The sequence below is a fragment of the Pongo pygmaeus genome, chromosome 4 (assembly GCF_028885625.2).
Source record: "Pongo pygmaeus isolate AG05252 chromosome 4, NHGRI_mPonPyg2-v2.0_pri, whole genome shotgun sequence".
Lineage (NCBI taxonomy): Eukaryota > Metazoa > Chordata > Mammalia > Primates > Hominidae > Pongo > Pongo pygmaeus.
Window position 1 is genome coordinate 75,027,450 of NC_072377.2, and position 27,653 is coordinate 75,055,102.

General features: G+C 42.0%; 1 protein-coding gene across 1 annotated transcript; it reads right to left on the reverse strand.

Annotated features, from left to right (window-relative positions):
- Positions 1 to 27,653, reverse strand: LOC129037582 (survival motor neuron protein). The gene is made up of 9 exons (XM_054489892.1): positions 27,411 to 27,653; positions 13,804 to 13,875; positions 11,187 to 11,306; positions 10,136 to 10,336; positions 9,827 to 9,979; positions 7,960 to 8,055; positions 6,502 to 6,612; positions 1,045 to 1,098; positions 1 to 576 (listed from the first exon to the last, which is right to left on the reverse strand). The coding sequence occupies exons 1-8, from the start codon at positions 27,489 to 27,491 to the stop codon at positions 1,048 to 1,050; spliced, it is 885 nt and encodes a 294-aa protein (XP_054345867.1). The 5' UTR covers positions 27,492 to 27,653; the 3' UTR covers positions 1 to 576; positions 1,045 to 1,047.

Below are 27,653 nucleotides of genomic sequence, written 5' to 3' on the forward strand. Positions count from 1 at the left end.
TTAATTTTAAAAAAAATATTAAATATTTTATTATATACTTTTAAACATACAGAAGATAGAAAAAAACAGTACAATGAACAGCCATGTTCACCAGTTATATTCTGTAACATTTTGCCACATACGCATCACATACATTTTGTTAAACCATTTGAAACATTTTAAGACACTCTAACACTTCATTCCTAAATGGTTAAGTATGCAAATTAAGACAGTCTTTTATAAACTACAACACCCTTCTCACGGCTCATAAAATTACCAATAATTATCCAATATCATTCAAAATCTAATCCATATTCAAATTTTCTCAACTGCCTCACCACCGTGCTGGCCTCCCACCCCTACCCCAGTCTTTTACAGATGGTTTTTCAAAATAGAGTCCAATAAAATATTTCACATTGCATTTGTATTACATAACTTTTAATCAAGAAGAGTTACCCATTCCACTTCCTTTTTTCTTTCCCAACACTGATATTTTGAAGAAATGAGGCCAGTTATCTTCTATAATGCTTCACATTCCCGATCTGTCTGATCGTTTCTTTAGTGGTGTCATTTAGTGCTGCTCTATGCCAGCATTTCCTGCAAATGAGAAATTAGAACCAGAGGCTTGACGAATTCCAGTTAAACCACGTCCTCTGTGGACACCAGTTAAACTTGACTAGAGCACTTCATATGTCAGAGTGTACAGTGCAGTATGCCTAGGTTATCCCATATCACAATAAAAAAAGTCTGCTGGTCTGCCTACTAGTGATATAAAATGCCATCATATCCTAAAGCTCTTTATTGTGAAAGTATGTTTCTTCCACACAACCAACCAGTCAAGTTATTTGGTGCAATGATACTTGACACATGAGAATTCTAGTAGGGATGTAGATTAACCTTTTATCTAATAGTTTTGGCATCAAAATTCTTTAATATTGATTGTTTTACATTAACCTTTCAACTTTTTAACATTTGAACTTTTTAAATGTTCAAAAACATTTGTTTTCCACAAACCATAAAGTTTTACAAGAGTAAGATTCACTTTCATAATGCTGGCAGACTTACTCCTTAATTTAAGGAATGTGAGCACCTTCCTTCTTTTTGATTTTGTCTGAAACCCTGTAAGGAAAATAAAGGAAGTTAAAAAAAATAGCTATATAGATATAGATATAGATAGCTATATACAGATAGCTTTATATGGATGTTAATAAGCATTTTGTTTCACAAGACATTTTACTTATTTTATTCAACAAAATATGATCAGAAATTAAGTTGATAGTCTTTTAATGTGCTTTAAAAGTTATCCCAAAGAAAACAATTATTAGGCTGCAGTTAAGGTTTTCTTGCAGTGGCTCATGCCTACAATCCCACGACTTTGGGAGGCAGAGGTAGGGGGATCACTTGAGACCTGGAGCTTGACATCACCCTGGGCAACATAATGAGACCCTGTCTCTACAAAAAATTTAAAAATTAGGCTGGCGCTGTGGCTCAGGCTGGGCACAGTGGCTCACGCCTGTAACCCCAGCACTTTGGGAGGCCGAGACAGTTGGATCACCTGAGCTCAGGAGTTCGAGAACAGCCTGGCCAACACGGCAAAACCCCGTTTCTACTGAAAGTACAAAAAATTAGCCAGGCATGGTGGTGGGGACCTGTAATCCCAGCTACTTGGGAGGCTGAGGCAGGAGAATCGCTTGAACCCAGGAGGCGGAGGCTGCAGTGAGCCAAGATTACACCACTGCACTCCAGCCTGGGTGACAGAGCAAGACTCTGTCTCAAAAAAAAAAAAAAAAAAAAAATTAGCCAGGTGCAGTGGCATATCACTGTAGTCCCAGCTACTCGGGAAACTGAGGTGAGAGGACTGCTTGAGCCCTGGAGGTCAAGGCTGCAGTGAGCTGTGAATGTGCCCTTGCACTCCAGTCTGAGTGACAGAGTGAGACCTTCTCTCTAAAAAATAAAATTTAAATTTAAAAAATTTAAAAACATTGCCAGGCGCAGTGGCTCATGCCTGTAATGCCTGCAGTTTGGGAGGCCAAGGCGGGCAGATCACCTGAGGTTGGATTTGGAGACCAGCCTGACCAACATGGAGAAACCCCCACTCTACTAAAAATACAAGACTAGGCCGGGCATGGTGGCTCACGCCTGTAATCCCAGCACTTTGGGAGGCTGAGGCGGGTGGATCAAAAGGTCAGGAGATCGAGACCATCCTGGCTAACATGGTGAAATCCCATCTCTACTAAAAACACAAAAAAATTAGCCAGGTGTGGTGGCGGGCGCCTATAGTCCCAGCTACTCGGGAGGCTGAGGCAGGAGAATGGCGTGAACCTGGGAGGCAGAGCTGGCAGTGAGCCAAGATTGCGCCGCTGCACTCCAGCTTGGGGGACAGAGCAAGACTCCCTCTCAAAAAAAAAAAAAAAAAACAACAAAAAACCCCACAAAACTGGCTGGGCGTGGTGGCATATGCCTGTAATCACAGCTACTCAGGAGGCTGAGGCAGGAGAATCGCTTGAACCCAGGAGGCGGAGGTTGCAGTGAGCCAAGATTGCGCCATTGCACCCCAGCCTGGGCAACAGGGCAAAACTCCATCTTAAAAAATAAATAAACTAATTTATTAAAAAAAAATTTTTCTTCCTTTTTTTTTTTTTTTTTGAGACGGAATTTCGCTCTTACTGCCCAGGCTGGAGTGCAATGGTTCGATTTCGGCTCACCGCAACCTCTGCCTCCTTGGTTCAAGCAATTCTCCTGCCTCAGCCTCCCGAGTAGCTGGGATTACAGGCATGTGCCACCATGCCTGGCTAGTTTTGTATTTTTAGTAGAGACAGGGTTTCTCCATGTTGGTCAGGCTGATCTCGAACTCCCGACTTCAGGTGATTCGCCCGCCTTGGCCTCCCAAAGTGTTGGGATTACCGGCGTGAGCCACCGCACCCATCCGATTTTTCTTCTTTCAGTATGTCCAATGATGTTCCTGAGCCCACTTATACCTTATTTATTTATTTTTTTTGAGAAGGAGTTTCGCTCTTGTTGCCCAGGCTGGAGTGCAATGAGGTGATCTCGGCTCACCGCAACCTCCGCCTCCCAGGTTCAAGCAATTCTCCTGCTTCAGCCTCCTGAGTAGCTGGGATTACAGGCATGCACCACCACGCCCGGCTAATTTTGTATTTTTTTTTAGTAGAGACGGGGTTTCTCCATGTTGAGGCTAGTCTCTAACTCCTGACCTCAGGTGATCCACCCGCCTCGGCCTCCCAAAGTGCTGGGATTACAGGCGTGAGCCACCGCGCCCAGCCTATACCTTATTTTCATCAAATAAAATATATGACCTTAAACTACTTGTGTCACACTTATTAAAATGAGACCATTAAACACCAGTATTCACTAAATAAAAAAAAAATTTAAAGTCAAAAATTAATACTAAAACATTTCTTTTTCTTGTCAGATCTAGCCCAAATGTCCTCTGTCTCTCTTCTGGCTTCAATGCTTTCTATCTTTCCCTACATGTATACTAGCTTGCAGTGGCTTCCCACTTCATTACTAATCTACACCTAACAGACCATAAGATGTACTGAAAGATTTGTTACTAATAAGCATAAAAGTTATAACCTATTTTATGTTATTTCAACAACATTATTCTTAGTCATTTGCATTCTGCTTAGATTGCTAAGACAAAAAGATAGAGGTTAAGAGCTATACTCAGAGCCTATCTCAACCACGTGGCTTCAGTAGAACAAAGGTTAAGAATTGCTAGCTTAAGGTAATGACGTATTAAAAACACTTAAGGCCAGGTGCAGTGGCTCACGCCTGTAATCCCAGCACTTTGGGAGGCTGAGGCAGGCAGATCACAAGGTCAGGAGATCGAGACCATCCTGGCTAACACGGTGAAACCCCGTCTCTATTAAAAATACAAAAAATTAGCCATGCATGGTGGCACACGCCTATAGTCCCAGCTACTTGGGGGGCTGAGGCAGGAGAATGGTGTGAACCCGGGAGGCAGAGCTTGCAGTGACCCAAGATCATGCCACTGCACTCCAGCCTAGGAGACAGAGTAAGACTCTGTCTTAAAAACAAAAACAAACAAAAAAAACCCAAAAAAACAAAAAGAACACAAACAAGTGTTCATAGCAACATTATTCATTATAGCCCAAAAATAAAAACAACCTAAATGTCCATGAACTGATGAATGGACAAAATGTGATATAACCAAACAACAGAATATTCAGCAATAAGAAGGAATGCAGTACTGGTGCATGCTACAGCATGGATGAATCTTGAAAATAGCATGCTAAGTGAAAGAAGCCAGAAACAAAAGACCACATATCGTATAATTCCGTTTATATATAATATCTAAAATAGACAAATTCATAGAGACAGAAAGCGTACTGACTGCCTAGGGCTGGGGAAAATGAAGGTACAGGGTTTCTTTTTGGGGTGATGAAAATGTTCTAAAATTGTAGTGATGGTTGCATAACTGTGAAAACCAAAACCACTGACTTGTATACTTTCTTTTTTATTTTATTTTATTTTTTGAGACAGAGTCTCGCTCTGTCGCCCAGGCTGGAGTGCACTGGCGCAATCTCGGCTCACTGCAAGCTCCGCCTCCTTGGTTCACGCCACTCTCCTGCCTCAGCCTCCCGAGTAGCTGGGACAAAAGGTGCCCGCCAACATGCCCGGCTAATTTTTTTTTGTATTTTTAGTGGAGACAGGGTTTCACCATGTTAGCCAAGATGCCACTGCGCCTGGCCAACTTGTTTACTTTCAAAGGTAAACTGCACACCATGTGAATTATTTCTCAAGAAAGCTATTTAGAACATAAATTATATAAGTTATACCAATACTTTATATATACATTATGTATTTTTTTCAAGTATTTCATAATTTAAAAAACACAAAAGCCTAGAGTGTTACAGTCAGATAACTGATCTCAAAACAAATTACAAGCTGTTGATTTATTACTTTTTGGTCATTAAAATGAGGAATTCATGACACATACAAATATACCAAGGTCATACTACAACAACTGAAGCGTGACTTTTTCCCCCCCCCGCCAAATTCTCACTCTGTTGGCCAGGCTAGAGTGCAGCGGTGTGATCTCGGCTCACTGCAACCTCTGCCTCCCAGGTTCAAGTGATTCTCCTGCCTCAGCCTCTCAAGTAGCTGGTATTACAACTGCCCGCCACCACACTGGGCCAAGTTTTGTGTATTTAGTAGAGATGGAGTGTCACCTTGTTGGCCAGGCTGGTCCTGAACTCCTAACCTCAAGCGATCCACCTGCCTCTACCTCCCAAAGTACTGGGATTATAGGTGTGAGCCACCGTGCCAGGCCTTTTTCTTTTTTTGAGACAGAGTCTCAATCTGTCACCAAGGGTGGAGTGCAGTGGCACAATCTCAACTCACTGCAACCTCCGCCTCCCAGGTTCAAGCAATTTTCCTGCCACAGCCTCCCAAGTAGCTCGGATTACAGGCATGTGCCACCACACCTGGCTAAATTTTTTTTGGTATTTTTAGTAGAGACGGGGTTTCATCATGTTGGCGAGGCTGGTCTCGAACTCCTGACCTCAAATGATCTGCCTGCCTCGGCCTCACAAACTGTTGGGATTATAGGCGTGAGCCACCATGTCTGGCCTTAACTTTTAAATAAGAATATTAATGGGGGCACACACAGATGATACATTTAAAAACGTACACCTTTAAGTCAGTTGTTTCTTCTATATTAATCTACTAAAAATTCAAGTGCCTACAATATCACATCATAATTTTAGCAGGGCACAAGAGCTTCCTTTTAAAAATAATTTTAAATGTTCTGACTAAAATACAATAGAACATGTCCGTAGGAGACTAATGTATAAAGTGACAAGTTTGAAGCCATACTCCCCAAGGTTCAATGTGGTACATATTACCCCAGATCTTTGTGCATTAAAAAAATTTCATTTCTCTTGGAAGGCCGAGGCGGGTAGATCATGGGGTCAGGAGATTGAGACCACCCTGGCTAACACGGTGAAACCCCGTCTTTACTAAAAAATACAAAAAATTAGCCGGGCGTGGTGGCAGGCACCTGTAGTCCTAGCTACCTCTGAGGCTGAGGCAGGAGAACGGCACGAATCCAGGAGGCAGAGCTTGCTGCGAGCCAAGATCACGCCATTGCACTCCAGCCTGGGCGACACAGCAAGACTCTGTCTCAAAAAAAAAAAAGAATTTCATTTTTCTTTTATGAAAAATTATCCCATCTTTTCCATTCCCTACAATCAATTTCAAATCAAAGCAGAGATTAAAACATTATTTAGAAAAAGTATAATTTCAATTCAAAAGTGTATAATCAAAATAATCTAACAATAGCATGAAAGCTTTTTAAAATTAACTACAATTATACTTAGGGACAATGCAAGAGTAATTTAAGCCTCAGACAGTTGTATTTTTTTATTTTTATTTTTTAGTAATATAAAGAGAGAAGCAAGTAGTATTTTATAAATTTACAAAACAAAGTCACATAACTACAAAGAAATTGTCAGGAAAAGATGCTAAGTGATTACTTACCATATAATAGCCAGTATGATAGCCACTCATGTACCACGAAATTAACATACTTCCCAAAGCATCAGCATCATCAAGAGAATCTGGACATATGGGAGGTGGTGGGGGAATTATCTGGAGACAGAAAAAGATATTGTTTATATCCCGTAAACAAAAAAGTAAAGTCTGGAGATTTATATTATATAGTGAATGCTGGAAATTAATTGTATTTTTGCATAGATCATCTCCTACTTAAATTTCTTTTTTCCCCCCTAAACAAAGACGAGGTCTTGCTATGTTGCCCAGACTGGTCTCAAACTCCTGAGCTCAAGTGATCCTACTGCCTCAGCCTTCTAAAATGCTGAGATTACAGGCATGAGCCACTGTACCTGGCCTTAAATTTCTTAACATAGCTAGCATTTGGAGAAAACCAACCAATAACAACAAAAGACCAATTTAATTTAACAAAATTAAATTTAACAAGGATGAAAAGACAGTAAGTGACATAAAAAGTTTAAACATTTTGATTTAGACTATGTATCTGTTCCACTATGAAGCTATGAGCAAAAAAAATCAAGCATAAATACTTTCATGCTTTTCCTTAATACACACACACACACACACACACACACACACACGCACGGAGCTCACATAGCATTTCAAGGGCGATTTTAAGTAAACGTCTTGGGTAGAACACCTGTTCTAACCCCATCCCAATACACAGTATGCCAAAAAGTATCTTTGTATCTATTGTTAATACCTAAAAATCTACCATTAGAAATCCAGTTTACAGCTGGCTGCGGCACTCATGCCTGTAATCCCAGCGCTTTGGGAGGCCAAGGCGGGTGGATCACCTAAGGTCAGGAGTTCAAGACCAGTCTGGCCAACATGGTGAAACCCCACCTCTACTAATAATACAAAAATTAGCCGGGCGTGGTGGCAGGCGCCTGTAATCCCAGCTACTCAGGAGGCCGAGGCAGAATTGCTTGAATCCAGGAGGCGGAGGTTGCAGTGAGCTGAGATCACACCACTGCATTCCAGCCTGGGAGACAAGGGCAAAACTCTGCCTCAAAAAAAATAAATAAATAAATAAATAAATAAAGAGAGAGAAAGAACAAGAAATGCAGTTTACATCAGAAGCTAACATCCAACTATACCTAGAAGGGCAAACACTAATCCCTTATATATGGTATAATTAAATCCCTTCTAACAGGAACTACCTCCTTATGGCATAGATACCAACTTCTGCCAGGAAAGAAGGAGGCAACCTAGAGCTTAGATTTGGGACTACAAGAGCACTGCATTTGGGTAACAGAAAGGCATTAAAAACAAACAAACAAAACCCAGAGGTTTAGTTCAAATTTCTACCTATTAGAATCTGGCCCAAGGGATGTTCTACAATGACATTTTCCAATCCTCTATTCTGCTAATTATCAAATTGTATGTGAAAGCAAAATCTAATCTATACTCTTTTTTACTTACTGGTGGTCCAGAAGGAAATGGAGGCAGCCAGCATGATAGTAAGTGGGGTGGTGGTGGTGGCGGCGGCGGTGGTGGGCCATTGAATTTTAGACCTGGCTATAAGGAATATTTCAAAGGAAAATTAACTTACCAATTTCAATATGATATGAATAAAAAGGACTCAAAACCAAAAGGATAAAAATAATTACCCAGAATATTTGTTTTATACATATCAAAAAGATTAAGTGAAATTTCATGTACCAAATCCTGAAGTCAAACAGACTCATAAGTCAAATGACAACCTCTGGATTTTTCTCATTTCCTTTCTATGTAGACATTAAGGAAGTAAAACAAAATAAGAGTGGTAATTACCTAATAAATCAGAGACAGTCTATTTAGCAAATTATTTCAATCATAAAAGACTATATCCCAAATTTCATTAACTAAATTGTATGTTTTTATGAAAGCCTGTTTAGCTATACATGCCAACTTAGAACACATACTGTGAAAACTAGCAAATCTCTCACCTTATAAAAATCAGCCCCCTGAGACCAATGAAGCATGATGTATATATTCTAAGTGGGTACATAATTTTAGATTCAAGAAACTGTAATATAATGTAAGCCTCAATAAGAACATTATCACAAAAAATCTTAAAACTTTTGATGAGTCATGCTTGATTTTTAAAAATGACTGCCTAGGCCAGGCACCTGTAATCCTAGCACTTTGGAAGGCAAAGGTGGGGAGATCACTTGAGGTCAGGAGTTCAAGACCAGCCTGGCCAACATGGTGAAACCCCATCTCTACTAAAAATACAAAATTAGCCGGGTGCAGTGGCGGGTGCCTGTAATCTTAGCTACTTGGGAGGCTGAGGCAGGAGAATCACTTGAACCCAGGAGGTGGACGTTGCAGTGAGTTGAAATGGCGCCACTGCACTCCAGCCTGAGCGACAGAGCAAGACTCCATCTCGAAAAAAAAAAGAGAAAAAAAATTGCCTAAATACCATTCCCTCCATGGAGAAATCACCGCTTTACACAAAAGAACTAGAAAGGGACAAGCCTTTAGGTTCCATGACATAATCTAACCTATAATAAAAATCTTTTTAGAGTTGATTTCTGTTACTTATAACCAAAAGGACCATAAATGAAAACAATATTTACATTTGAACTCTACAAAACAATCTGAGAGCGCCTCAGGATTTTATCTATATTAGATGTAAATAATGTGTTATTTTACATACCTTATACAGGTGACATGGGAAACAACAGCATATCATCCAGCTAATGATAAATTATTATTACACTTTTTTTTGTTTTGTTTTGTTTTTTTGTTTGAGACGGAGTCTCATTCTGTCGCCCAGGTTGGAGTGCATTGGCACGATCTTGACTCACCGCAAGCTCTGCCTCCCGGGTTCACACCATCCTCCTGCCTCAGCCTCCCAAATAGCTGGGACTACAGGTGCCCGCCATCACGCCCGGCTAATTTTTTTGTATTTTTAGTAGAGATGGGGTTTCACCGTGTTAGCCAGGATGGTCTCGATCTCCTGACCTTGTGATCCACCCACCTTGGCCTCCCAAAGTGCTGGGATTACAGGCGTGAGCTACCGTGTCCGGTGCATTATTATACTTTCTAACTTAAGTAAGTGTGCTAATTATTAGTCTAATACCTAATACTCCACAAACGTTAACTGGATAAATCTTTCATATAAAGTATTTTGTTGCATCCACTGCAGTGTCTAACATTTTTTTAAAAAATTAACTATTTTTCATCATTATCTTATTTCCTTTTCAAAAAAAATTCTTGCGTATTTAAGCTACAAATTAGTTAACAGAGACGTTAAATGTCCCGATATTAACTATTTTCTGGAAAACTTTCATAGAAGGTTTACCTTTCCTGGTCCCAGTCTTGGCCCTGGCATGGGGGGTGGTGGAGGGAGAAAGGAGTTCCATGGAGCAGATTTGGGTTTGATGTTATCTGATTTATTTCCAGGAGACCTGGAGTTCTCACTTTCATCTGTTGAAACTTGGCTTTCATTTTCATTCTTTAAAAAGAAAAAATATGCAGGTTTTTGTTATAAGGGTGTCATTAAGAAAAAATTAATGCCTCGGTGGATCAAACTGACAACTGTGTATACTGTTTAACAGTTTGTCATTTAGTCTCTGCTTCCAGAAATTGAATTTTTTTTTTGTATCCTTACCTCTTGAGCATTCTGTTCTATATTATTAGCTACTTCACAGATTGGGGAAAGTAGATCGGACAGATTTTGCTCCTCTCTATTTCCATATCCAGTGTAAACCACAACACAGGTTTCTCTCTTAAAATCAATTGAAGCAATAGTAGCTGGGTAAATGCAACCGTCTTCTGACCAAATGGCAGAACATTTGTCTCCAACTTTCCACTACAAAAGAAATCAAAGATATATACAAGCACACATTTCTTTTGAAGAGGGCAAACTATCATCTTGTTTTGATCAGTGGGGAGGTGAAGGATAGAGGGTAGAGATTTGGAAGGCAAAATGATGTAATGAGAAAGGCTTGGGGTCTAAATACATAAATCTGAATTCCAACTCTCTCACTTTTATAATCATGGACAAGTTTCTGAATCTCTTTGAGTCTTAGTTTCCCCATCTTATTAGATGGCTATAATATAAACTACCTCCCATATTTGTTGTGAATAGCAGGAGGGAGATAAAATGCATATGGTGCCCAGCACTCTGGACTGGCCTAGAGCAAGTGCTCATCAACTGTTAGCTCTCTTCCCCCTTGGTAATGATGAAACTAAAGTTGGCTCAAAAGACACCAAAATATTCAGCTTTCAGGACTACTGTTTTTAACTAGCAGAAATAATCTACCTAGACTTCTGGGTTCCTTGGAATTAATAGTTTTAGGGTTTTTGAAGAAAAAGGGGGAAAAAAAAATCTATCTCTCAGCTTAAGATGTAAAACACTGCCAATTCAGCTTACGGCTCTTGGGTACTCCTTCCAAACGGCACCTTCTCCCTGCCTTCCATTCACAAATGGAACACATGTCCTGAATTTAGCATTTATCATTCCCATCTAATTCTTTATACTTTCATGACTAACATGCACGTTCCTAAATAACAGAAAATTTAATAGTTGTTTTTGAAGTTGTATAATTATATGTCAATACAAACTCTGTACTAATCACTTAAGTTAAAGACATTTTACACTATTAAATAAGGACTAACAAGACATCCTTTGAAGTTAAATCTCAACATTTTAAAATAACCTGTTGTAAGGAAGCTGCAGTATTCTTCTTTTGGCTTTTATTCTTCTTAGCAGGTTTTCTTTTAGGTGTGGTTTTTGATTTACCTGAAGTTTCACAAATGTCACCATTCTTTAGAGCATGCTACGAAAACAGGAATAAAAATGTACATGTTACAGGGTGGTGCACAGAATAAAAGGCACGACATAACCCAGTCACTACTATAAGCTAGTCTCAAGTCTCCGTCACCTCAGAAAGCATCTATTTCCTCTTTTGACCACCCCCTACACTATAAAAACTGCTCTTAAAGGCATCATACATCTGATTATCAGCTCTAAAGACCCTTTTAATCAAATCTCCTTGCTCTCAACCTCTCTGTAACATTAGACCCTGTTAATTATCTTTCTTCCTGATATTCATGGCCCTTTGGATGTCATAGCAATGTAGGGCCTCAATGGTTTCATTACTTCTGATCAAGCCTTAGATTTAGGCATTCCCAATAAGAGCTGGCCATCCTTCTTTACTTGCTTAAGGCCATCTATTATTTTATTTTTTATTTTATTTTATTTTTTTTTACACAGAGTCTCACTCTGTCACCGGGCTGGAGTGCAGTCACACTGATCTCAGCTCACTGCAACCTCCACCTCCCAGGTTCAAGCGATTCTCCTGCCTCAGCCTCCCAAGTAGCTGGGATTACAGGCGTGCACCACCATGCCCAGCTAATTTTTGTATTTTTAGTAAAGATGGGGTTTCACCATGTGGGCCAGGCTGGTCTTGAACTCCTGACCTCGTGATTTGCTTGCCTCAGCCTCCCAAAGTGCTGGGATTACAGGTGTGAGCCATTGCGCCCGGCCAAGGCCATCTATTCTTATTACTTTAGTCGCAACAGTCTGCAAACATACTTCTGAAGCTATTAATCCAGCTCTGAGTTTTCTCAGTCTAACATTTCCAATGATCAATTTCACATCTTAATTCATACCTCAAACTCAACCTCAACTTAATTCATATTCAACCTCAACTTAATTCAAATTCAATCTCAACTTAATTCATACTCAAACTCACTACTAAAACTATCAGTTCCCAAATCAGTTTTCCTCCTTTACTCAGATTACTTCTCCCTGCAATATCACCAACCCATCCCACATCGAGCCCCATTTCAATCTCTATTCTATAGAATTCTCTTGGTAATTCTTCTTTAGTTGACTTCTAGTTTCAGTGTATACTGGAAAGCACATTTAAAAATCTAGGCCGGGTGCAGTGGTTCATGCCTGTAATCCCAGCGCTTTGGGAGGTCAAGGCGGAGGGATCTTTTGAGCTCAGGAGTTCCAGGCCACCGTGGGCAACAGGGTGAGACTGCATCTCTACAAAGAATACAAAAATGAGCTGGGTGTGGTGGCACACACCTGTGGTCCCAACTACTCAGGAAGCTGAGGTAGGAGGATTGTTTGAGCTCATGAGTTGAAGGCTCCAATGAGGCATGATCATGCCACTACACTCCAGCCTGGGTGACAGGGCAAGACCCCATCTCAAAAACAAAAAAGAAAAAACAAAACAAAACAAAAAAATCTAGAAATCAGTTACAAAGGTGACATAGAGGTCTGACCCTTAGCTCATGTTACAAGAGTAACTATGAGAAAGACATGAAATCTGTATGCTTGGTGCTCTTTATACACTGTATGAGTATATGCTCTCTTTGCTCAAGGTAGTCTGGACTATTGATGACCCATATTTAGTGCTCAGTAAGACTAAACATCTCAGAGAGTGGAGAAGGTGATGATGTTGGCCAACTATATAAGTGTCTTGTTTGAGACACAGAACCATACTACACTTCCTAAAAGAACTGTGTATTCCTACCCAATAGGAACACTTGAATTGATACCCAACTTACAGGATTTGGGATGATTAGAGTAATTTAATATATGAAAAGCACACAGAGCACTGTCAGCATGCTACAAGTATTAATTGCTGTACTAATGCCATTTATCTTCATCATTATTTTACTAAATGCTTGTTAAATGTTTAAAATTATAATTCAGATTGTCCTTTTCCTATTAATCTCAATTAGAGGACTTCTATAGTTTGATACAATGTAAAAATACTAAAAGGAATACATTTTTTGTTCGTTTTCTGAGATGCAGTCTCACTCTATCGCCCAGGCTGGAGTGCAGTGGTGCAATCTTGGCTCACTGCAACCTCTGCCTTCCAGGTTCAAGCGATTCTCCTGCCTCAGCCTCCCGAGTAGCTGGGATTACAGGCGTGCACCACCGTGCCCAGCTAATTTTTCTATTTTTAGTAAAGACGGGCTTTCACCATGTTGGCCAGGCTGGTCTCGAACTCCTGACCTCAGGTGATCCACCCGCCTCAGCCTCTCAAAGTGCTGGGATTACAGGAGTGAGCCACCATACCCAGCCAGGAATAAATGTTTTAAATTTTATTTAAATTGCCTCCACAAAAAAGATGACATATATAGGCTATCAGCTTCTAAAGGAAGATATCACCTGATTTAACTAACTCATATTACCATCTAATCTTCAAAATGAAAACTGAATAACATGTACTTTAACACTTTATTGTATGTTATCAATTCACTTCCAAATGAATAAAGAGAAAATAAGAAAACGACTAAGCAAGCATTTCATACCTTAAATGAAGCCACAGCTTTATCATATGCTTTTATCAATGCTGTATCATCCCAAATGTCAGAATCATCGCTCTGGAAAGGGTAAGAAATAAAAACAACTCATGTTCAGATAGGTTTAATCAGAAAATGTATGTTAGTACCAAGAGTCATCTTAATCCACACATAACAAAATTACACTGAAAATGAGTATTTAAAATCCTAAACAAAGCCATAGGAAACTTACCTGCTTAGAGGTTATGTGACTTTACTCCAAAAGCTAGACATAGGTAAATGTTCTAAGAATGAATGCCATAAAGTTAATGCCCCTACAATTTAATTCCTATCCACATACCATGAGTAGATTTGTTCAAGGCCAGCTATATTTATTTCAATTAAGATCAGATAAAATTTGACTTTATCTAGACTGTGGGAATGCTGTTCTGACCTCAGAACCTATGATCCAAAGAATACTTTTTCTTTTGAAATTATGTTTCCAGATTATAAGGATACAAATTGTTAATAGTGACTAACCAATTTTCATTTTATTATTATTATTATTATTTTTTTACTTCCATTTCCCTTTCCTGCTTTCCTGGTACCAATTTTCTTTCTTTCCTTTTCTTTTCCTTTCTTTTGTTTCTTTCTTCTCTCCCTCCCTCCTTCCTTTCTTCCTTCCTTCACTTCTCTTTCTCTCTTCTTTTTTTCTCCCCTCAAATTCCTGTGTTCAAACGACCCTCCCACCTCAGCCCACTGAGTAGCTGGGAATATAGGTGCATGCCACCATGCCTGGCTAGTTTTTAAAATTTTTTGTAGAGATGGGGTCTCGCCATCTTAGCCAAGCTGGTCTCGAACTCCTAGGCTCAAGTGATCCTCCAGCCTCGCTCGGCCTCCCAAGTGTGGGAATTACAGGCATGAGCCACCACACCTGGAAATATTTTTGTCCAGACATGGTGACTCACGCCTGTAATCCCAGCTACTTGGGAGGCTGAGGCAGGAGAATTACATGAGCCCAGTTGTTGGAGGCTGCAGTAAGCTATGATCATCCCATTGCCCTCTAGCCTGGGTGACAGAGCAAGACCCTGTCTAACAACAACAACAATAACAAAATAATAATAATAATAAATAATTTTTTAGCACTATCTACTAGCACTGTGCAAGTCACTGAGAGATATATAGAAACATGGTACTCTCCAGTTATTATCTAACTAGGGATTTAAGACTATCACACAAGACAAAACAAAAAACAATATAAAACAAATCTTAACAAACATCAAAATGTGAAATACAAACAGTATTTTAATTAAAAAGGAAAAAAATTAATGTATACTGAAAGATCATATGGAGGAAACCGGCCTAAGAAATAAAAACCACTCATGCCTGTAATCCCAGCACTTTGGGTGGCTGAGGTGGGTGGATCACAAGGTCAGGAGTTCGAGACCAGCCTGGTCAACATGGTGAAACCCTGTCTCTACTAAAAATACAAAAATTAGCCGGACATAGTAGCACATGCCTGTAGTCCCAGCTACTTGGGAGGCTGAGGCAGGAGAATCACTTGAACCTGGGAGGCGGAGGTTGCGGTGAGCCAAGATCGCACCACTGCACTCCAGCCTGAGAGACATAGCGAGACTCTGTCTCAAAAAACAAACAAAACAAAACAAAAAAAAACAAGATTTAGGCTGGGCATGGTGGCTTGTAATCCCAACATTTTGGGAGGCCAAGGCAGGTGAATTGCTTGAGTCCAGGACTTCCAGACCAACCTAGGCAACAGGGTAAGAACCTTGTGTCTACTAAAAATACAAAAATTTTGGCTGGGTGTGGTGGCTCATGCCTGTAATTCCAGCACTTTGGGAGGCCGAGGCAGGCAGATCACGAGGTCAGGAGTTCGAGACCAGCATGGCCAACAAGGTGAAACCCCATCTCTACTAAAACTACAAAAATTAGCTGGCGCGGCGGCAGGCACCTGTAATCCCAGCTGCTTGGGAGGCTGAGGCAGGAGAATCACTTGAACCCGGGCGGCAGAGATTGCAGTGAGCTGAGATTGTGCCACTGCACTCCAGCCTGGGTGACAGAGTGAGACTCCGTCTCAAAAACAAACAAAAAAAACAAATTTAGCTGGGCATGGTGGCACATGCCTATAGTCCCAGCTACCTGCAGGGGCTGAGGCGAGAGGGTCACTTGAGCCCAGGAAGTTGAGGATGCAGTGAGTGGAGATGGCGCCGCTGCACTCCAGCCTGGGTAACAAATTGAGACCTTGTCTGGAAAACAAACAAACAAACAAACAAACAAAAACAAACCCAATAGGATTTGCATAGGTAGACAAAACAGAACGCATTCCAAGTAAAAGCATGAACAACAACAACAAAAAAGGCATGGAAGCAAAAATAAACACACTAACTATAAGAATTTACTTATGTGAGGTAACTGAAGTAGTCAAATTTATAGAATTAGAAAGAATGGGCCGGACGCAGTGGCTCACGCCTGTAATCCCAGCACTTTGGGAGGCCGAGGTGGGCGGATCACCTGAGGTCAGGAATTCGAGACCAGCCTCAGCATGGAGAAACCCCATCTCTACTAAAAATACAAAATTAGCCGGGCGTGGTGGTGCACGCCTGTAATCCCAGCTACTCGGGAGGCTGAGGTAGAACTGCTTGAACCTGGGAGGCGGAGGTTGTGGTGAGCCGAGATCGCGCCATTGCACTCCAGCCTGGGCAACAAGAGTGAAACTCCATCTCAAAAAAAAAAAAAAAAAAAAAAGATGATTACCAAGGGCTAAGTGTAAGGAGAAATGGGGATTTGCTAATGGGTAGAGTTTCAGGTTGCAAGACGAAAAAGTTCCGAAGATCTACTGTGCAACAACATGAACATACTTAATATTACTGAACTATATACTTAAAAATGGCTAAAATGACAAATTTTTTTACTTCAATAAAAAATAAAACACTGTATGAGGGATTAGTGAGACAAGTCCAAATAGAATCCAATCTATACTATAGGGTAGAGTTGGATTTGGTATACTAGAGAGTATTTTGGATTTGGTACAGTATTAGTCAACGAATTCCAAAAAAGTTTGTTATAAAATTCACTGAGTTGTAATATTACTTTTTGTCATTTTCCTGTTTTTTTTTTTTTTTCTCTTGAGACAAGAGTCTCGCTATGCCACCCAGGCTGGAGTGCAGTGGCACCATCTCGGTCCACTGCAACCTCCGCTGCCCAGGTTCAAGTGATTCTCCTGCCTCAGTCTCTCAAGTAGCTGGGATTATAGGCGCCCACCATCAAGCTGGGCTAATTTTTGTATTTTTAGTTAGACATAGGCTTTCATCATCTTGGCAAAACGGGTCTCGAACTCCTGACCTCAAGTGATCCTCCCACCTCAGCCTCCCAAAGTGCTGGGATTACAGGCATGAGCCACCGCACCCAGCCTTGTCATTTTCCTGTTAATCTCCATTACATAGAGATAAATGTATTCCAATATAAAATGTCAATCTTGCTGTATGATAAAAAGTACTTAATAATCCCAGCCTGGGCAACATGGCAAAACCCCATCTCTACAAAAAGTACAAAAATTAGCTGGGCGTGGTGGTTCACATCTGTAGTCCCAGTTACTCAGAAGGCTAAGGTGGGAGGACCGCTTGAACCAGGGAAGAGGAGATTGCAGTGAGTGGAGATCAGAGATCGTGCCACTGCACTCCAGCCAGGGTGACAGAGTGAGACCCTGTCTCAAAAAAAAAAAAAAAAAAAAAGTACTTAAAATCATTAAGTCACTTTGCAGATAAGAAAAGTAATCACAAAGAGGTTAACTGACTTAAGGTTACATTCCCACTTGGAAGGGAAGATGTTCCTTGGAGATTTGGTAAAAGGAATAAAAACAGGCTGGGTCCAGTGGCTCACACCTGTAATCTCTGTCTCGAAAGAAAAAAAGCGGGGGTGGGGGGGGAGGCTGGGCACGGCGGCTTATGCCTGTAATCCCAGCACTTTGGGATGCAGAGGTGGGTGGATCACTTGAGATCAGGAGTTTGAGACCAGCCTGTCAATGTGGCAAAACCCCGTCTCTATTAAAAATACAAAACTTAGCCGGGCATGGTGGTGCACACCTGTAGTCCCAGATACTTGGGAGGCTGAGGCAGGAGAATTGCTGGAACCCGGGAGGCAGAGGTTGCAATGAGCCAAGATCACACCACTGCACTCCAGTCTGAGTGACAGAGTGAGAGTCCACTCAAAAAAAAAGAAGCAAACAGTAGAAAATGAAGGGTGGTCCTGAAGAAATAAAGAAATCACAAAATCAAGGCCAGTGATATCAATAGAAGAGTGCAGTCTTAAAGCAAGATACATAGACAGATGGCAACTCAAACTCCTCATATCTCAACTGTTATCGCCAGACCAGGAAACAAGTAATTTCAAAACGAACAGAAAACAAAGCGACAGAAGAAAAGGTAATATTGATTACAAGGTACCCAAGGACAAATATACCTGACTGAAAATCTAAGGAGCACCAAAGCAAAGCCATGAAAAAGAACCAAAGGAACAAAAATAAATAAAAAGCAAAATGGTTGATAAGTTGGCAAACAGTATTTATTTAACGTATGTATAAATGGGGTCCCTGAAGAATAAAAACAAAACAATCTTCCTGGTGGTCTAGTGGTTAGGAATTTAAAAAAAAGAAAAATTCCTAGGGATGGGAGGAAGAACCCCCTCCCATCCTCAGAGCCTCTAAGCAAATAGACTAAGTTACAAAATAAAGAAAATCAGTTATCATTAGACTTTCTCATAGAAATTTATGGGGAAAAAGTATGAGCCAAGAATTTTATATGCAGCCTAGCTGTCTTTGAAGTAGCAACACTAAGAAAAGTTTAAAATGTAGAAGAATACTGTACTAACTAGCCTTTCCAGGGTAATCTATTGAAAATAAGCTTCATCCATCCAAGATATGACCAGGGAAACTTGGGTTTTAAAAACAACAGAACTGGCCAGGCATGGTGGCTCACGCCTGTAATCCCAACACTTTGGGAGGTCGAGGTGGGTGGATCACCTGAGGTCAGGAGTTCGAGACCAGCCTGATCAACATGGTGAAACCCCGTCTCTATTAAAAATACAAAATTAGCTGGGTGTGGTGGCGCGCATGCCTGTAATCCCAGCTACTCGGGAAGCTGAGGCAGAAGAATTGCTTGAACCTGGGAGGTGGAGGTTGTGGTGAGCCGAGATCGCGCCATTGCACTCCAGCCTGGGCAACAAGAGTGAAACTCCGTCTCAAAAAAAACCCCAAAAAACATAAAACAGAATTGTTAGCATCAAATATATTTAATTGTGGATCTAAGAGAAAAGTAGTGTATTAAATTGAAAATCTGATTCTAAAATTTATATGGAAATACTGAGGACAAAAATAAACCAAAGCTGGACAATTTACATTATCTAACTTTAAGATTGTAAACCAGAAGTATTTGAGACAGGTTTCAATTTAGAAAGTTTATTTTGCCAAAGTTAAAGATGCACCTATGACACAGCCTCAGAAGGTCCTGATGACATGTCCCCAAGGTGGTGGGGTGCAGCTTTGTTTTATACATTTTAGGGAGACATGAGGCATCAATCAATATATGTGATGTACATGAGTTCTGTCAGGAAAGGCAGGACAACTCAAAGTGGGGGTAGGGAGGTTTCTAGGTCACAGGAAGATTTAAAGATTTTCTAATCGGCAACTAGTTGAAAGACTTATTATCAACAGAAAGGAATGTTTGGGTTACCATAAGGGGTTGTGGAGACCAAGGTTTTATCATGCAGATGAAGCTACCAGGTAGCAGGCTTCAGAGAGGGTAGGTTGTAAATGTTTCTTTTCAGACTTTAAGAGTCTGTTCTATCAGTAATTCCAAAGGGGAGGAGGGTGTGATGAGACATGTCCAACTCCCCCTTCCCATCATGGCTTGAACTAGTTTTTCAGGTTAATTTTGGAATGCCCTTGGCTGAGAGGATGGGTCCATCCAGTTGGTTGTGCAGGGTGGGGGGGGGGCTATAATTTTATTTTTGGTTTACAAGACATACTCTGAAGCAATAGTAATTGAAAGTGTAGTCCTGACATCAATATAGACTAACAGACAATGTAACAGAATTGAGAGTCAGAAATAGCCCTGTGATATATATGATTGATTTTAACTAAAGTTACAAATGTGGTTTAATAGAGAAAGCATAGTAGTTTCAAGAAATGATGGTAAAACTATTGGAAATCCTTATGCAAAAACAAACCAAATTTCCACCTACATTGAGCCATATATAAGAATTAATACAAAATGGATTACAGACCTAAGTGTAAAACTAAAACTCTAAACTGTATTAAAAAAAAAAAAACGAGAAAAATCTGTGATCATGAATTGCCTATAACAAAAGAACAAACTGAAATGGCCTTGCTGCCTGGGGTGGCACCTGAAGTTCTTGGTCTCACGCTGAGGAAATCAAGGACGCTGACACAACAAGGGTGTGAGGCTAGAGCAGAAGTTTAACAGGCAAAAGAAAGAGAATAGCTCTCTCCTGCAGAGAGGGGTCCTGAAAAGAGTTGACATTCCACAGTGAAATACAAGCATTTTTATAAACGAGCTAATGGGAAGGGGGTATCTTATCTACATAGGGAGCAAAAAACCAGTTAGGACCAGGTGTGCCATCTGCATAGAGCGTGAATCTCTGGCAGCCCCCACCCCAACCTTTTATTATGCAGGCAGGTCCTTGGCCTGAGCTACTCCACATTGCTTATCTCTTTCCTATTGTGCATGTGCTAAATAAAGAGAGGTGGAGCCACCATGGTGGACTTGCCTGGCCCCAGGTACCCCTTTCTCTCTGTGCAGCTGCAGGCATCCCCAACAACCCACAACATGTAAGCTTCCAGCTTCCTTATCTGAGTACGTACTAAGGTCCACTGTGTTTACTGGGACCCACCTTATGTATGTGAAGCTTGCTGATTACCCAGGAAGCTCCCCCTCTGTGCCAGAGCTGCTTCCTTATACATGTTTACAGCCCGATCTTCCAGGCTGCTCCTTGTTAGAAGAGAAGTGATTTCTTGGCCTGCTTTTTGTTAGAAGGGAAGTTCTACCGAGGACTCTATCGGCCTACCTAGTCTCTTTTTACCTCCTCTCTCAAAACCATCGAAGAAAAAACTGAAAAATTAGATTTCAGTAAAATTAAGATTTTCTGTTCTTAAAAAGACGTTGTTAACAAAATGAAAAACCAAAGTGTAAACCAGGAGAAAATACATGCAAGTTACCTATCTGATAAAGATATTGTACCCAGCAAACATGAAGAACTCTCAAACCGCAACAACAAAAAAATTCAATTAAAAGATGGGTAAGTTTGCCAGGTGCAGTGGCTCATACTTGCAATCCCAGTCTTTGGGAGGCTGAGGCAGGAAGATTGCTTGAGCCCAGGAGTTCATGACAAGCCCAGGCAACATAGTGAGACCTCGTTTCTACAAAATTTTAAAAAATTAGCCAGGCATTGGGGTGCATGCTCGTAATTTCAGCTACCCAGAAGGCTGAGACAAGAAGACTGAGCGCAGGAGGTGGAGGCTGCAGTAGGCTGTGTGATTGCACCACTGCACAACAGCCTGGGTGACAGAGTGAGACACTGTCTCAAAAAAAAAAAAAAAAAAAAAAACTCAAATGATTTGAACAGACACTTCACCAAAGAAGATATACGGATGGCAAAGAAACTGATGAAATGATCAACAGCAGCACTGGTCATTAGGAAATGCTAATTAAAATCACAAGAAGCCACTATATCTATTACAATGCCTAAAATTAAAAAGACTGACCATACCAAGTGTTTGCAGGGACACTGAGCAAATGGAACTTTCATACATTGCTGGTCAAAATGCAAAATGGGGGAGCTGTTCTGAACCTATTCTAGTTGTGGGGGCTGTCCAACTTTTGAATTGTTCTTTGCTCAATTAATCTCTGTTATATTAAAAGTAAAATGGTACAATCACCACTTTGAGGAAGAGTTTGACAGCTCCTTAAAGACTTAAAATACATCTACCCTGAGACCTAAGTATTCACTCAAGAAAAATGAAAGCATATGTCTATACAAAGTCTTTTTAAAAATTTTTTTATAGGAAATTTTTAATTTTTGATTTTAAAATAAAAATAGGGGTTTCGCCATGTTTCCCAGGCTGGTCTCAAACTCCTGGGCTCAAGCGATCTGCCAGCCTTGGCTATACGAAGTCTTATACACTAATATTCATAGTGGCTCTACTTGTTAACAGTCCCAAACTGGAAAAAGCCCAAATGTTCACAAACAAGCGAATGAATACAGTATCGTATATACATGCAATGCGATACTACTGAGCAATAAAATGGATGAAAATCAAAATAGCTATGATAAGTAAACTAAATGTGACAAAAAAGGTACTGTATCATTCCACGTTTATAAAATTCTTAAAAATGCAGGCTAATCTATGGTGACAGAAAGTAGATCAGTGGTTGTCTGGGGACAGGACAAGGAGGGATGAGAAGGATCACAAAACAGCAATCCAACTGAGGCCACCATGCTATAAGGAAATCCAAACCAGCCCACACATTGAAACCACATAAAGAAATCTTCATGAGACTACATGAAAAAAAGAGATAGCCTGCCAATCCCTAGCTGCTCAGTCCCCAGCTACTGTAGCTCTAGCAACTATGTAGGTGCAACCATGAGACAGCCACATGAAAACTGCCCAGCAAGGCCCTCACAAATTCCTGACCCACAGAAACGATGAGAGATAATAAAATGTTCTTTGTTGTTTCAAGCCACTAAGTTTTGGCAGATTGGTTACACAGCAACGGCAGCCAGAACAGACCATCAGGACTGCCTTTATATCTGATTCTCAGTCATTTCCAGTAGCTCAGATTTCTCAAATTATTCTCAACACCCTGCCATCTTCTACCTTCTCCTACCACTTCCTGAAACTTCCACTGTGCTCCCTTAATTAATAAAATCCCACTCTTTAACCTCTGAATCATCCCTTCATTTCTTGCTCTAAGTAAAATCTAGCTCCCTGAGGATGCCTTTTCCTTTCGCAGCCATCTCAAATGATAGATGTTTCCTCTTTTCTCCTCCACACTCTTCATATCACTGTACCTACTGGAGATGTGGGGAAGAAATCTTCCCTTTAAGCCAGACCCTGTCTTAAAACAAAATAAACAGCCGGGTGTGGTGGCTCAAGCCCATCCTGGCTAACACGGTGAAACCCCGTCTCTACTACAAATACAAAAAATTAGCCAGGCGTGGTGACGGGCACCTGTAGTCCCAGCTACTCGGGAGGCTGAGGCAGGAGAATGTCATGAACTCGGGAGGCGGAGCTTGCAGTGAGACGAGATCGCGCCACTGCACTCCAGCCTGGGCGATAGAGTAAGACTCCGTCTCAAAAAAAAAAAAAATTAATAAATAAAAAATAAACAAAAACATCGGTAGACATATTTCAAGGAATTTTATTTAAAAAAATTTTTTTTAGAGATACGTTGGCTCCCTGTGGCCCAGGCTGGAGTACCGTGGCATGATCCTAGCTCATTGCAGCATTGATCTCTTGGCCTCAAGCGACCCTCCTTTGGAGTCGCTGGGACTAAAGGAGTGAGCCACCACGAAATTTTATTATAAATGGAAGGTAGAGAAATTGGGCAATAAATGGAGGGGGAAGTGAGTTAAGAGGAATTTTAATTGTGTGTGTGTGGTTTTAAGAGAGAGGGGTCTTGCTCTGTTGCCCAGGCTGCTGGGGTGCCAGTGGCGCAAACATGAATCACTACAGCCTTGGACTCCTGGGCTCAAGCTATCCTCCCACCTCTGCCTCCCAAAGTACTGGGATTACTGGTGTGAGCCACTGCACTAAGATAGGAGCAACATGTTTCAGCATGTTTGTGGATTGATAGGAAAGATAAGAATGGGAAAGTTGATGTCGGAAAGAAGAGAATTGCTAGAGCAATGTCCTAGAGTAGGTAAGAAGGGATGGATTTGGCCTTTGTTAGAAACATTAGCGGTTCTTTTGGTGACAGCTATATAGTTACACATCTATGATACGTGAATGGGCAGATAGGATGGCAGGAGATTTTGAAAGTTCTCTTGATTCTTACTGTTCTCTTAGTGAAAGAAGCAAGGTTATCAGCTAGGAGCTAGGATGGGAGAGGAAAGAGAAGATGGGAAGTAGACAGTTCTTCAGAAGAGTGGGCAAGGGTCGGACTAGGGAAGTTTAGTGGAAATATTGCTAGGCAACATAAAGGGCCTACTTGAGATTCGTGGTCATGAGTTGAAGGAGACCAGACAGCAAGATTGTGTATGAGGGCACCCACAGAGTAAATGGAGAGTTGAAATTAATACAGTTGTAGTTTTACCATGTGGATATGAAGAAGTGAGGGGGAGAAGTACAAAGGAGTTATCTTAATGATTGACCATGGAATTTAAGCTGGCTAAGAAAGGAAGTGAGAAGCCGGACGCAGTGGCTCACGCCTGTAATCCCAGCACTTTGGGAGACTGAGGTGAGTGGATTACCTGAGGTCAGGAGTTTGAGACCAACCTGGCCAACATAGCGAAACCCCATCTCTAATAAAAATACAGAAAAATTAGCCGGGCATGGTGGTGGGTGCCTGTAATCCCAGCTACTCAAGAGGCTGTGGCAGGAGTATCCCTTGGACCCAGGAGGTGGAGGTTGCAGTGAGCCGAGATCACGCCACTGTACTCCAGCCTGAATGATAATAGTGAGACTTCACCTCAAAAAAAAAAAAAAAAAAGAAAGGAAGTGAGGATTTTAAGACCCTGAGAGACAGTTTAAAAAGTGGGAGGATCGGCCGGGCGCTGTGGCTTACTCCTGTAATCCCAGCACTTTGGGAGGCCGAGGTGGGCAGATCACAAGGTCAGGAGTTTGAGACCAGCCTGGCCAATATGGTGAAACTTTGTCTCTACTAAAAATACAAAAATTAGCCAGGCATGGTGGCACACGTCTGTAATCCCAGATACTCGCGAGGCTGAGGCAGAAAAATTGCTTGAACCTGGGAGGCAGAGGTTGCAGAGAGCCGAGATCATGACATTGCACTCCAGCCTGGGCAACAAGAGCAAAACTCTGTCTTTAAAAAAAAAAAAAAAAAAAAAAAAAAAGAATACAAAAATTAGTCGGGTGTGGTGGCGCGTGCCTATAATCCCAGCTACTTGGGAGGCTGAGGCAGGAGAATCAGTTGAACACTTGAACACGGGAGGCGAGGGTTGCAGTGAGCCGAGATTGCGCCACTGCACTCCAGCCTGGGCGACAGAGCAAGACTCATCTTGGAAAAAAAAATTAGCTGGGCATGGTGGCAGGTGCCTGTAGTCCCAGCTACTAGGGAGGCTGAGGCAGGAAAATCGCTTGAACCCGGGATGTGGAGTTTGCAGTGACCCGAGATCGTGCCACTGTACTCCAGCCTGGGCGACAGAATGAGACTCTGTCTCCAAAAAAAAAAAAAAAAAAGTGGGAGGATCAATGTACTGCCAGTCCTAATGAAGTGGAATGATTGTCCTCATCAAACCACGAGTAGGACTAAGTTGCAGAACCTAGAAGGTGATGGTTAAGAAAGTGGGATTCTTGAAACTGCATTTATGGAGAGGTTGTGGTTATTGGTTATAATAAATAAATACAGCTGAAGTGAGTGAGTAGCTGAGATTTGGGGATATATCAGTTCATTCTCACACTGCTGCAAAGACATACCTGAGACCAGGTATTTATAAAGATAAGAGGTTTAATCAGCTCACAGTTCTGCTGCCTGTACAGGCTTCTCTTGTGGAGGCCTAAGGAAACTTACAGTCATGGTGGAAGGTGAAGGGGAAACAAGCACAGTCTTCACAGGGCCAGCGGGAGAGAGAAGGGGGAAGTGCTATATACTTTAAAACAACCAGATCTTGTGAGAACTCTTATCAGGCAACAGCACTTGGGGATGGTGCTAAATCATTAGAAATCACCCCCATGATCCAGTCACCTCCTACCATGCCCACCTCCAACACTGGGGATCACAATTCAGCATGAAATTTGGGTAGGAACACAGAGCTGCACCACATCAAAGGATGAACAAGATTGTGGTGGAGAGGAGTTTAGAGACCTGTAAATATAGGGTAATTGAAGGGATCATCTACATGGATATTTAAATCACCAAAAATTATGCAGGAGTAGTGTTGGAGAGAGAACTGCGATGTAAACATTAAGGAATGAGGAAGAGTGACTCGGGAGGCTGTAGATGACTGCAATAGGAAACGATAATACACTGTGAGTCTGGTGACAAGATTTTCCTTCTTTCTTTTTTTTTTTTTTTCCCTGAGACAGGGCCGCTTATTGTTGCCCAGGTGAGAGTGCAATGGCGCGATCACAGCTCACTACTACCTCCTCCCAAGCTCAAGGGATTTTCCCACTTCAACCTCTCAAGTAGCTGAAACTACAGGTGCTGACCACCATGCCCGGCTACTTTTTGTCAGGATTTTCAAGGCTGGGAATTTTGAGAGAGGAATGGAGGAGAATAATCTGGAAGTGCAAGCAGAGAGCAGGGAAGATTTCTTTTTTTTTTTTTTTTTTTTTTTGAGACGGAGTCTGGCTCTGTCGCCCAGGCTGGAGTGCAGTGGCGCGATCTCGTCTCACTGCAAGCTCCGCCTCCCGGGTTCACGCCATTCTCCTCCCTCAGCCTCCCGAGTAGCTGGGACTACAGGCGCCCGCCACCATGCCCGGCTAATTGTTTTTTGTATTTTTAGTAGAGACGGGGTTTTACCGTGTTAGCCAGGATGGTCTCGATCTCCTGACCTTATGATCCGCCCGCCTCGGCCTCTCAAAGCGCTGGGATTACAGGCGTGAGCCACCGCACCCGGCCGTTTATTTTAAGACAGGGTCTGGCTCTGTCGCCCAGGCTGGGGTGCAGAGGCGCAATCACAGATCACACTGCAGCCTCCACCTCCCTGAGCCTTCCAAGGCCTGAACCTTCCAAGTAGCTGGGACCACAGGCGCGCACCACAACACCCGTCTAATTTTTGCAGACTCGGAGTCACACTATGTTGCCCAGGCTGGTCAAATGTTGCCTTGGCTTTCTCTTCTCCTACTCTCCAACTCACTCCAGTCAAATTCACCCCTACCATGCTATGCCTAAGACTGAACTCCTGAGAAACTTGCTCTACTGGCAATCTTCTCTTTCCCATCTCAGTAAAAAGCAACTTTATCTTTTCAACTATTCAGGATAACCTCCGTTATCGAATCTATCTGAAAAACCTGTTGCCTCCGATTTCAAAATATACCCAGAATCCAAATACTTACACTCTTAATAACACCTTGATCTAAAGTTCAGATCATCTTAACAGACTCCTAGGTGGTTCCCCTGCTTCGCCCAGGCCTAATGCCCTCACCTCCCCCACACGAGCCAGAGAGGGGTGAACAAAATAAGCTACTGCCAAGTCGCGGCAGGGCCTCCACTCAACGCCATCAAGGAGCCCAAACTGCTCGAGGAAGGAGCTTGCGGATGTGGTTCGCAGGGAACGGAGTGGGAAAAGACGTAGAAAAACGCGGACCACAACTCCAGTGAGCGGATCGACTTGATGCTGTCCCGAGGCTGGGGAAGGAGAGTCGGGCCCGAAGAAGGGTGCTGCTAGCACCTATAGGGAGACTGCGCTGGCTGCGACCTCACCTGGCCTGTGCCGCGTCGGAACAGCACGGCATCCTCCTGCTCCGGGACGCCGCTACCACTGCCGCCGCTGCTCATCGCCATAGCAAACCTGCGGGTGCGCAGCGTGGGGCCCCGTCCCTTCTTAGAGAGACGACTTCCGCCGCCCGGGGCTTCTGGGAGCGGAACAGCACGGTGGCCTGGAGGACCACTTGCAGTAACTTCGCACGCTTTCTACGAGTGGTTATCGCCCTCCCACATTTGTGG

Coding starts and splice junctions, on each gene's coding strand:
- LOC129037582 (XM_054489892.1), bottom strand. CDS start 27,491: ATGGCGATGAGCAGCGGCGGCAGTGGTAGCGGCGTCCCGGAGCAGGAG. Junction 8,056..9,826: donor CAAGACTGGGACCAGGAAAG/GTAAACCTTCTA, acceptor TATTCCTTATAG/CCAGGTCTAAAATTCAATGG. Junction 1,099..6,501: donor ATCATACTGGCTATTATATG/GTAAGTAATCAC, acceptor TTTTCCTTACAG/GGTTTCAGACAAAATCAAAA.